This window comes from Ischnura elegans, chromosome 11 (assembly GCF_921293095.1).
Source record: "Ischnura elegans chromosome 11, ioIscEleg1.1, whole genome shotgun sequence".
In the NCBI taxonomy this organism is placed as follows: Eukaryota; Metazoa; Arthropoda; class Insecta; order Odonata; family Coenagrionidae; genus Ischnura; species Ischnura elegans.
Genome location: NC_060256.1, coordinates 53,277,459 through 53,290,058, shown reverse-complemented (window position 1 = coordinate 53,290,058; position 12,600 = coordinate 53,277,459). Strand labels below are relative to the sequence as shown.

The following is a 12,600-nucleotide window of genomic DNA, read 5'->3' as shown; positions in this document are numbered from 1 at the left end:
TGTATCCATTTTCTGCCTTTCACCTTGAAAATGAAACGTGGAATCAGCGTCAAAAGCTTAGATGTGGTTTGACAGGTGAGCGTACAGGTCAAAAAGATTTTTGGTACTCATCTCAACCTATCAACATATATACCATGTGTTTCATAACATATTCCTGGGAGTTATTAATCACTTCGAAATTAATTTCGGGGTTTTAGCACTTTCTAATATGTATAACGCCAAAATTACAGCTGTGAATAAATAAAATGAAAGAGCGGCTGAAAAGTTTTAAATAAAAGCCTAAATGTTGATGCGTAGTTTTCCGCGGCGTTGTCTAGATGATGTCTCAATGTTTCTGGGCTTCACCGCGTGGAGTTTTCTTTATGACGACAGTTTCTCCGGTATTCCAACCGGCGTCTTCAGGTCGATGTCGGGATTCAATTTTTGGTGACTTATATAGTTCATTTTTGGCGCCAATTTTTCATGGTGGATGCTGATTGGTCCACCTTCTCTTCTCTCGTATGACCCTCTTCCACGAGCTGTGGAGAGGGTCATACGAGAGAAAAGAAGGTGGACCAATCAGCATCCAGCATGAAAAATTGGCGCGAAAAATGAACTATATAAGTCACCAAAAATTGAATCCCGACATCGACCTGAAGACGCCGGTTGGAATACCGGAGAAACTGTCGTCATAAAGAAAAATCCACGCGGTGAATCCCAGAAACATGGACACATCAAAAGCCTAAATGAGTTAAATATAAGTACCATTCATCACACGGAACACAAGAATACGATATGCGAGTTCTTCACAAACGTTGATAAGTGTCTCTCAAACAAATGTTGCAACAGCTGCCTCTGTCATGTTTTTAAAGTCAGAAAGGTCAGCTGGTAGCGGAGGCACGTATATTATTATCACTAGTAGGATCGCAACCGAACTTAATATGGAAAGCATGTTGCACAGTTACTACAGCAAACGTTCTGTTTCTATGTAAGATTTAACACTTTCCCGGCGGACAACATGTAAAATCTCTTCTCGGGATACCGCGCGGGTAAGATTATATGGCGCTCTCATACAATCTTACCCGCGCGGTATCCCGAGAAGAGTTTCTAGTTTTTTGTTCTTGCGGTCAAAAATAAATAAATACTTTATTAACGACCACCAAAAATGGAGATAACTATTGGATACTTTCCTGAAATGACTGAGTTTATTTCTGAAAACAAACGCTCAGATTTAATGTGGAAAAGTGTCTACCACACACGGGTCTTTGCGCGTCTACACTCATTCTACGCTGGTTCAGGTGGAAAAAATGTTTCATAGTCGTAACTCGAGAGAATATCCACTTAATCATTTATGTGCCACGCGGCAGAAGAAGCCAGACAAGCTTTTTTTAATACCTTTGTCGCGACGTGTCTTGTTCCTTTGCCATGTAAATTGACCGCCCTTAAAACAATGAATGTACCACCTGATACAATGGAACACGTGTTGTTTAATTTAAGAGCTCTTAAAAAATCTTGTGAGAAAGTCGCGACGATTTTGCCTGCGTTGGAATTTGAGGCGTAATGCCACTCACCATAAAGTCTTCCATGCGGAAATATTTTCCACAAAATTAATGCGGATAGTAACACAAGTCACCCAGCACGACCCATCGACGGTGATATCATAAATCGAGTATCTTGGTTGTCATTGACGCATTTAATTAAAAATAATTTTTATTAAATTGAATTCACAAGCATTGTATTTGGTGCCAAAAAAATTCTTTTGGTTAGAGAAATGAATAAAATTATATCTAAAAAACACGCTTTCACCATAAACTGCTGATTAGGTTAATTAGAAATTATTGATAGGTGAGATTCGTAAGTATTGCCACCCACGATTCACTCTCCGCATGATAAAAAGCTTACTTTTTGCTATTCAGGGCATTTTACAGTGTTTTTGGGAAAAAGTTGTTTTTCCTTCGTTTTGATTAAAATATATAATTATATATGAGTTAAAAGTAATTTTCAATCTATTTTAATATTACTTTAATAATTTTATAGGGCTACCAAAAACTTTTTCTTATAAAGTGCAAAATAGCAAGGACTAAAACGATGCAAAATGCGTAAGGTCTACTTATACACAAAATTTAAACATTTATGGAACATAATCGCCTTTTCCAGGATTCAAAACATTAATCATCTTTTCGCCACGCTAATGCTTTTCCGTAGTGCCAGATAAACTAACTAGGAGTAAGATCACTAATATTTAAAGCCTGAAGCTGAGCGACCACTTCAAAGGCTGATTGTCAAAAATTGTGGATCATGCTGCCTCTGAAGACCTAAGAATAGTGTAAAAATACATGACCACCTGGTCCTGATTTTTGCTGAAAATAACAAGCCGATTCAACAATGGGAGGTGGGTAAATTGTAAATTACAAGATTCTATCGATGAAACACGCGAATAGAAGAAGCAACTTAAGATAAAGAGTGTAAAAACTTTCTTAAAGATGATTGATAAACAATACCTAATTCGTACAAACATTCAATAAGAGGGAATTCTCCGGAAGTAGACCGCACTAAAAGACTATATTTATCTCCAACAGTTTCAAAGCTATTTAAATCAATGTGGGCTGTTTGTTGAGTTTGTAAATCCTTTCCCTACGAAAAACTTCACGACTGATTCATTATCAAATACAACACAGTATATTCCTTTTATAAATGTTTTCTCAATAGTGACAAAAGGAGTACGTTTCCTTGAAAATTTTCGCTTCCCCGTCTTTTTATTAAATCAGTCTTATCTCGAGGGATGTGATTCCTGAGATGATAACGAAGAAGTGTGACGCATTTTGATCCCTCGGGGAACTCAAGCGGATGGTGTCATATTTCGTCTCACAAGCCGAAAATCCGTTTCCCAGACGAATAAAACGGCAAAAGGATGACGGCACAATGTTGTACTTCAATTGTGTCATCCTTCGCGGGCCCGGAGAAGTTTCTTTTGTACGACCACGCGTTTGGTAACTCGATATGAAAAAAAGGTGGCAAAAAGAGATGCGTCATTTGCGATGGCGTTTATGCTTTCGATGATGCTTTCCCTCGCATTCTTCCACGTCACACTTTTATTCCCTTTGATAACCATTTCCTTTCTTTTCCCTCCCACTCATTTCCTTCGTAACACTCTTTAAGCTCGCCCAAAAATAATGGGTTAGAAACCGATATTATCGGAGCATATTTTTTTCGGGCTCAGGTAAAGGTCACAGACAACATATGGGCGTGGTTCGACACCCCTTTTGATCCGTGGGTGGGTTGAAACAGATTCATTAAAACACTAAAGGCTGGAATTTTTAAAGAAATTTAAAAAAATGATTTTATTACGCATCGTGATATCCTAGTGCAGGGGTCAGTAACCTTCGGCTTGCTCAAATTGCGGCCTTCCAGTTCCATGCGCAAAACATAATAATAATCATTCGTGAGTCCATTGAAATTGAATAACTAGCAGAAAATTCAAATAGAGATGATGAGTATAGACTATACACCACCTGGAAATGACATGTAAGCAAAATCACACCAAAATCGAGGACCTCGATGCTGATTGGCCGCGCCACTGGAAGGCTACCCTAACGATGTTTTTCCATCTATTGGAGCTCAGACCTGATAGTTCACCGTAATGTATTATGGAGTCTACAATTTAGTTCAGAGCGTCTTCGACTCGTGCATTGTGATGGATTTCTCTCGTGAAAGTGAACTACTGTCCTTTACTACCAAGCCGTTGACATGCACCTGTTGATACAAAATTATAAATACACTCAGATCACCACTGGATGCGCAATTGTACGATATGTATATGCACGTCACTACTGGATAAGCAACGATTTAACTTGTATTAGTAGTACCATGACTTATCTGAAATTTCTTCGAAAGTGGGGAGTTTTTCATGTTTGTCATAAATTTTTCTTTCACAGCCAACAAAAAGCAATTAAATATTTTTCAATAAGCCCAAAATTAATTCTTGTAGGAATCCGATCTTTACATTAATGCTGGAAGTTTGCAGAACACTTTTTACATATGTACACTAAAATGTGTAAATTTATCAAGAATTTTGAATGCATATACATTTATGAGCAAATTTATTTTTCCAAATTATGTTTAACAATTCGGACGTGATATTTGAAATAAAAGGATTTCATTCAGCTGCCTAATATTCCTGCACTATTATATTTTCGGATTAAAACTAAGCGTAAAAATGAGGTTTTCTTTGGGTTAGCCCCTTACTTACGGACGCATTTTTTTTGGGACCGTAAGTGTCTGTGAGTGAGAGGTTTCACTGTAAATATATATGAGTTCCAAGACGACTAAATTTCCATTCAAGCAACAACCACGTTTCAATTTTGCACAAAAAAACTGCAACACTGGAATAATACATATAATCAAAGAAAATTATGCATCAAAAACCAGCTATTTTGCTAGTTGCTGCCTTAGTGACGAATAAATTTTTTAAACAGCCCTCCGGAACTTGATGAAAATAAGTGTAAAACATGTATCAAAGGAAACTATCCTAATTAAGACGTAATTTGGGCAAAAACTAGAGACGGGAAAAAAATGATACGTAGGGATTACATGAAATACGACGAAGAGATGGAATATTCCATTCGGACGTACTTCTAGTTCATTTATGGACGAATGTTTATGAGATCTAGGGCTTGCTCAACGAGACAGTAATTGGAATACTGGAGCGCTGGGAAGCACGGTACTGAAACGCAGCATCGACGGCGTCGAAGTTCATTAACGATAAAAGTAATGTAGCACTCTTCCCGACAGACTCCGTTCCGCTAGAAGTTTTAACTTCTAGCCTCAAATCACACACGTGTCAGTCATCAAACATGCGCATACGTGCGAGGCGAGAGTTGCTATTGAGAGCACATCCTTTACAACGCTAGTTCGTGAAGTGCATTTTGACTTGAAAAATGGATAATTTTCGAGTGTACCATGGAGTGGATGAGAGACGTAAGTAAGACAGAACATTATCGAGGAAATCCTCGCCGTAGCGTTTTCTTTCACCCATTAAATGTCTCTAGCGTTCACGCGCGGTATTTGACTATATACGCAAATAAAGGTGAGCGGTAACTAAATATATTTAAGCAGAATTAATTTAATTATATATATATATATATATATATTCTATGAGATATCGGTGATGATGCATGGAAAGCAGATGAAAAAAATGAGTACTGTAGGATTTTATGATAGTAGAAATGAGCGGAGAGCTCAGTCAAATCAATCTTAAGATTTATGACTGTTGATGATTACATTTATTGTATAAAATTTCTGTTTATTCCTTTGCTACAATGGCAACAATTTTAACAAATCCAAATCGAACTGCAAAATTTCATTTTCTCACATTTTTTATCACTACTCAGCCTATTTATTATATGCATCGCTCAATTTTGATAGTCCAACGCTTCGTTATCAAGAGGTGGCTGCATAAAGTCCGTACACAACATAATATTTTCTGTGGAATAAGGTTAGGTTCTCCTATGTCTATGCACAGAACATAAAAAACTGAATCGTTATTATTATTATTTCGCCGCTGGGCCACGTCTCGCTGGGATGCAGCGTGTAGCTTATACAAGATCCTTAATGGCACACCTTCAGTGTCACGTAAAGCACTTACTTGCGAAAATGTTTCCAATTAAACGGATCTAAGGGAAGGGAGCCAAGAGGGTTATTTTCATCGGCATCACCAGCTAAAGCGCGTTAGAAACCTGAGATGAACACTAACCTTCGTATACTCAGACCCCTAAAACCCTTAAAATTGGCAATATCAACAGCGAAAGACAAATGAAAACGTGTCTTAGAGAAACATGAAATATCGAGCGAAATAGCGACCAAAGAATCGGACTTAAGACAATAGCCATTAAAAGCAGTAATCTGGAATAAAGTAATTGAGATTAGAAACTTAGTTTTCTAATTACCTATTATATGATTGTGGAAACATATGGTGGCATTTCTTATTATTTTTCCAATAACACATTGCAATTTTTCCCCAAACTTTAAGTTATAAAGCCTCAAGTGCCTCGGGAACGTTGCGTTTAAGTGATGTGTTTGACTGAGATCAATGCAACGAAACGCGCCGAGCTCCGATATCTCAGTGTAAAATATTGCAACGTATAACCTGTAAGATTTAAATTGATGGAGAATGTAAGATTTAAGGTCCATATCTAGATTCCATTAATCTTCGGTAAGTATAGGAGGTGATCACTTACGAGTTGAATTTCATTATGATTTCACTAAACTCGTGATTACTGAGCTCAATGAAATAAAGTGACATAATGTATTGAGCTGCTTTGTTAAAAAATATCACCTTTCTGCGAATCCTTGCTTGTGATGCAAACGTGTAAATATGGCATGGCGCGCCAACTTCCTGTGATCTCCCGCCATAGGTTTATTCGGATTTTCGTTTTTCCGTACCATGTCCGGTCACATAGCGGGAGACCACAGGAAATAATTAGAATTTTCGACGGTAAATTTTAGCTGAGTTGTGAACCAAATAATTGTTTTCTTTCCCAGTGGATTGGATGCCTTTTAATATCACTTTACATAGATATTCGGCATCACCATCAACAGCCCTTCGGGACCTTGAGATGATAAGACATTACACACTTAATATTTGAAAACGATACTGCACGGTTGAGTGGGCCGACGATAATATTTAATTTCGTTTCGTGGATTCATAAGAAAGTAAAACTGAGGCACAGCAGAACCTCGTTAATCCTGACCTCATGGATCCGGCTCTCAGGTTTATCCAAAGATTTGGGCGAATATATTCTACGGAAAATACCGAAAAGATTACACCTGACGCAGCACCGGCTGAACTTATGGTAACCAATTGGATTACCGGATCGCACAGAGGGTAAACACCATAAAAACTTAAAACAAAGGAAGGTAGATAATTTCTATGCAAACAAAAATTGAATACGTTTTTTTTTCTCTTTGCATGCAGTTTATTGTGTAATGAGTTGTGCTTATGGTCGATAAGTTTGTCTTTTACAGTACTTACTGTGACTGTATTTACAGAGTATTGACATTCCTATTTCTTCCGGTTTATCCGGATTTTCGTTTTTCCGGGCAATGTCCGGTCACGGTTAATTGGGATAAACGTGTAAATGTACTGTATCTCACTTGAACACGATTTTTTTATTTATATTAATTATTTTCTGGACATAGATCACTTTCAAGTATTATTCAATTATTTTAAGTACTTTTTTCTCATTCTCTTTTCAGCTACTGGGTTCAAGTCACGAGTTCCACTTCATGCATCGTGCTCTGCCCCACGCCAGGACCAGAAGGAGTATTCCACACACAAGAAAACTGAAAGCGCACCCCATGGTAAGTCGACATCAGCCAAGAATAAAGGCCTGCTTACACGCTACATTAACTCGTACGACTTAATGTCTGTTTGCAAGCACGATTTTTGTGGACCGGAACGGAACATGAGCGAATGCATGACCCAAATTAGAACAGGTTCTATTTTCTGTTCATGCATTCACACAAGTCGGGTGGTTACACGGTACATTTTTGCGTTCAATCACGCGTTCACACATTTAAACATTAACTCGCACGGGTTAATATACCGCGTAAAGAGGCACTAATATACGCTCCGCAGTGATAATGTGAAACCATAATAGTTATAATAAACAAATATTTGCTACTTTACTTCATATTTAGCTCATTCGCCCATGAGACCCTATGAAGTTTATTCGTAAATAAAACAACCCATGCAGGTAGATCCTTCCTGCACTAGCCAATTGAAGACCATGGTTTGTGTACTGTTGAGACCAAGTATTGTAATGCTGCACGATTGAAGGAAATTCGCTCCTCAACGATAAAACGTAAAAAGTTATTTGCAACCGTTATATTTCCGTGATAACTAGCCACCATCAAAGGCTCAAAATCTACTTATTATAAAAACCAAAATGTAAGATTCAATAAATTGACACATGAATTCCTCAAACAAACCATCAAATCCTTCTGTGACTCCGCAGTGAAGGAAAGGCCAGCGACAAGAGAGCATGATTTCCATCAAATATAGACACGCTTGGTTACAAGGCATTTTTAAAGACGAGGGCATGCTTAGTAATACAGGGGAGAAATATTTAAGCAGATAGGGATTTCTAAATTAAAATAACGATAGACTAGAACAGGGGTCTCCAATTTACTAGTCCACGAGGACCACATTCCAAGTTCCGAATCGCCCCGCGGGCCGGATAGCAAATTTGCCGATGACTGAAGTATTCCATACCAACGTCAACTGAAGAATTCGGTGGCGTATTTCTTATTTACGAACAGTTGAAGGCGACTTTGACGTGCAGCACAGCGCTGCAATTCTCCTAGCGGCGTCTCACAGAGTTAAACGCGAGAGAATCGCTCGCTACTTGAAACGAGTGCACGGGCCGGATGTAAGCCCTCCGCGGGCCGTACTAGAATAAGGTAAATTAAGAGAAGAAACTTCAAGACTGATGAGTGAATCCATACACATTAAATTCACTCACATTCGTCGGTTCGTGTATGTCCACGAATCTAAAAATCACTGCTAGGAATGAATCCAAATATCTAAAGTTGATTGATATTCGTCTTATTGTAGGTGAGAAAAACAGAGAAGAGTCAAACGGCGATCACAATGGAGGTAACATTTACCAAGCAGTAGCTTAATCTTTTAAACACACGCCTACGGCAAAAAAAAAAGCTATTAAACCGCACCTCATCATTAATTCATTTCATCGTCGACTCAAACTCATTAGCTATTAATGAAATCACAACGGAGTGTTGAATGTACAACTTGTGATTTTCACTGATGGACGAATATCGAAGAAACTCGACAAAATTAGGCGATAATTAGTCGCTAAAAACGCGTCAAATAAATGTACTACACTTTACGCTTTGTGTTTAAAAAGAATAATTTATATTGTTATACATATAGAAGTCATAAGTTTAGATTTAATACTAGTGTACTTCGACCCCAGGGAAAAATCATCACTTCATAATGTTAACAATTAATACGGAAATGAAAAAATTTCAAAAACACATTATATCCTTCATGCTAAATATCAAAATCTCAGCTCTTCAAAAAGTAAAAGCGACAAAAAGTAAAAGCGACGAGTGGGGAAACAGAAATAATATAAATACATTATAATTATAAACGGTTAACATAGTATTTCTACAGTTTTATACGAATGATGATAAGGTATTAATAAATAGAGGTTTCATTATGATTCACGTATATCTACTTGTTGTTCAAGATGCCGATTGCTCTCAATAAGAAAATTTGAAGTTATTTCAATCTGAAGTAATGGCTTTATGGAGCTATTTTGCTAAAAATAATTGATTAATGATTAAAATATGAAACATCACGTTAACGGCAGCTATTACTTCCTTTAAAACGTTATTAATTGGCTCAGGATTGACCGTGGAAAATAAACCTACCGTTTTCATATGGTAAACCTCTGAGGATTAAATATGTTTATAAAAAATAGCCTTAACCGAGCATTATAATTTAAATCATTCAAATCATTACATATCAGTTCAGCAACTGGATACTTTGAATTTATTTATATGTAAATTAAATAGGCCTTTCCTTATCCGATAAATGAGACAGAGTTTTCGTGGAAAGCTACCCGTTTCTTCTATTAACACTTTCCAATTCCTATATTATACTATTAAATAATTACATTTTTAATTCAAGAGGAACAAGGCTTTTCACCAGGTCATATACCTTGCAGAGATTTCGAAAATAAAATAAATTTATGTTACAATCAGATAGCAATTGCTCTTCACAATAAACTATACCTATATTTCACCCGTGGTTTGAAATATTTAGAACAAGAAAATAAAAATATATGCATTACATTATTAGGTTTTGTACAATAATAATGCTATTTTCAATCAAAAGCATTAACGTTAACAGAAATAAATAATTTTTTCCAGAGGCTGTGAGTCTTTTTAAAACGTATGCAGCGGTAACGCTCGCCTTCAAATACTTTACAATTGAGGACAAGGAGCGGAAAAAATGAATATAAATCATGAAATAGAATATTCTCTCATATCTTAGCCCATCCCTGACGAGTATTGGCACCATATTAGCGTGATAGGGTATTTTAAGCCTATTTTTTGGCATAGATTGCCTACTACACCAAGTCATTGGTGATTTCCCACTGATTAACTCAAAAGCAATCTTTCAAAAACGTTAAAGCGGGATCTAAATAATAAACCAAGCGTTATGAAAATGCAAAAGGTCACATTGGGAATTGCTATGATTAGGAAACGATTAATAAATATATTTTAACTGATCGTTCTCAACTTCACTAACTCTTGGTTAACTTTGTGGTATTCCATTATTTCCTGGATATAGACAGTTACTTATACCACTTATCTTAAAAAAAAAAATAAGTGGTATAAGTAACTGTCTATATCCAGGAAAAAAAGGACATTCTCAACTTATCACAAAAAAAACTTTTCAATCTAAACATCGAAAAAATATCAACATTTCTAGAGTTATGAAAATATTTTTTCCTTTCTTTCCGCAAAAAAAAACAAAACAATACATTCTATCAGGGTCACTCAAGATTACGAGGAGTACAGCAAAACAATTTCCTAATTAATGAAAGATAGGAGAAGTAATGCATAAAATAGATTCCCTCATAGTTTTCAAGTTACTTTTAGAACGACGATGGATACCTCGTGGCAAGATGGAATGGAAATAACCTTCAATGTTCAATTCAAGGACGGAAAATTTTGGAAACAAAAACGTATATAGGACGAACGGGAAGAGAGACAATGGCTTTCCGAGAGTGACGGAAATTATGTTTTAGAGTCGATATGAGTGGACGTGAAACGCATTTAATCGTCGAAGTGAAAAAAAATACAACTCGCTGGAGGGAATCGAATCACTCCGTATCCAATGCGAACGCCCGAAAGTGAACGAAAACCTCGGGGATATTTTCCAATCCGAGAGAAACCCAGGACGAAACGAAAACTAAAAGCAATGCGTGAAGGGCCGCGATAAGCTTATACACTTCACGGGGCGACAGAACAAAATAATTTTCCTCGAGGCAATCCACCTGCCTGGATTAGAGACCAATATTTTAAGAGAATTCCAACTTTTCCATTAAGCAATTTTCGCAAGTGTAAGAATGCACAAAAAATAGAGATAAGCATTTATAAAAATAAATAGTTTTTTATATAGGCTGTGAACATTTTAAAGACGTCTGCAGCTGTAAAATTGACCCTCAAAATACTTAACCCTTTCTAATCCAGAGCTGCTTCTGGGAAAAATTAAGTTTCAAGATTTTTCATTTTTTAAATGTGAAAATTTTCTACTCAATCATTATTATTGTGGCAGCTACATATTTGGCCATTAAACATTACAGCACAAAAGAACACGTATTTTGAATCTTTCCTGAATTGAGCAGAAAATGTATACATGCTTGATGTTACTTCGAAGCTACATCAGGTTATAATGGGTTAACAGGTAAGGACAAGGTGCGGTCAATATGAATTACAATCTTCAAATAAAATATTCTGCCATGTCTTAGCTCATTCTCGACGAAAATTGGCACCATATTGGCGTGAAAGGGTATTTATGCCCGTTGTTTTGGCTTCGATTGTTTTATTCTCTCTACTCCTGAGATAAGGCTCTACTTACAAACCTGAGTACAAACTCTGTATATTAGCTAGATACACTACTAGTAAATATACTAGCTAATGTACCGAGGGGAGTGAAAAGGAAATAATTAGGAAAGGATAGCCTCTTTTATTTCTTTCGGGAAAATATTGAAGAGAATTCTGTAATATAAGTAATCATTGGATGTGAGTAAATACAGCTTCCAATCAGCGACATCGGTAGAGCATGCTCATGGCAATGAATGATAAAAATATTGACGAAATTGCACTAGTCCATAGTCACTCTTTTGTTTGCACAAAATAATCCCAACCTGCTCAAAGTCGGGAAGTCAACCTGCTCAAATGATTCAACTGAAGGAGTGAAGGGCATATGCAAACACGCAACAGTATATGCGACTTTTCTAGTAGTTATTCATACCAGGTCACTAACTAAATTTGTTATCGATCCAGAGACGATATTCCATCAAAAAGTTCTAGGCTCACAAATTCACAATTTGCGATCGCAATTGAGCCTGTTTCGCGAATATGGGTGCTCTGACTGAAAATATAAACTCACGTTACTTATTTCAGTCAAGCCACAAAGACAAATTATTTTTGGATTCACTTATCATTCATGAATCTGCACAAGCCGTAACAAGGTGGGCAAACTCATTTCCGAATTAATAATTCGTAAACAGCAAAAAATCCTCCTGATTCGGAACAAAGTGAACGGATGCGCATTAAGTGATAGAAAATTAGTACCACGAGGGATCATTTTTCACAAACGTGAATTCATAGCATCAAATTCCAATCAGTCTCCAACAGATGATCACATTAATGGCTCGCGTGTAGGGTAAAATATTTTCCACCGTAGCGCGAGTTATTAATCAACACTCACCGTGAGTTTCGGCGAAAATCTCTCCCTTGTTGACACAGTCAACTAAATTCATTAATCAGCGTCATCCAGGCCCGTACATCCGATGAAAAAGTTTT

The 12,600-nt window shown here is 36.8% G+C and overlaps 1 protein-coding gene across 1 annotated transcript in view; it reads left to right on the top strand.

Annotated features, from left to right (window-relative positions):
- The window catches only part of LOC124167752 (neuroendocrine convertase 2), a 433,133-nt gene that overhangs the window by 96,797 nt on the left and 323,736 nt on the right, over positions 1 to 12,600 (top strand). Inside the window, exon 2 of the mRNA XM_046545763.1 lies at positions 7,234 to 7,338. Coding sequence (XP_046401719.1) covers positions 7,234 to 7,338 — 105 coding nt within the window. The remainder of the gene's footprint in view (positions 1 to 7,233; positions 7,339 to 12,600) is intronic.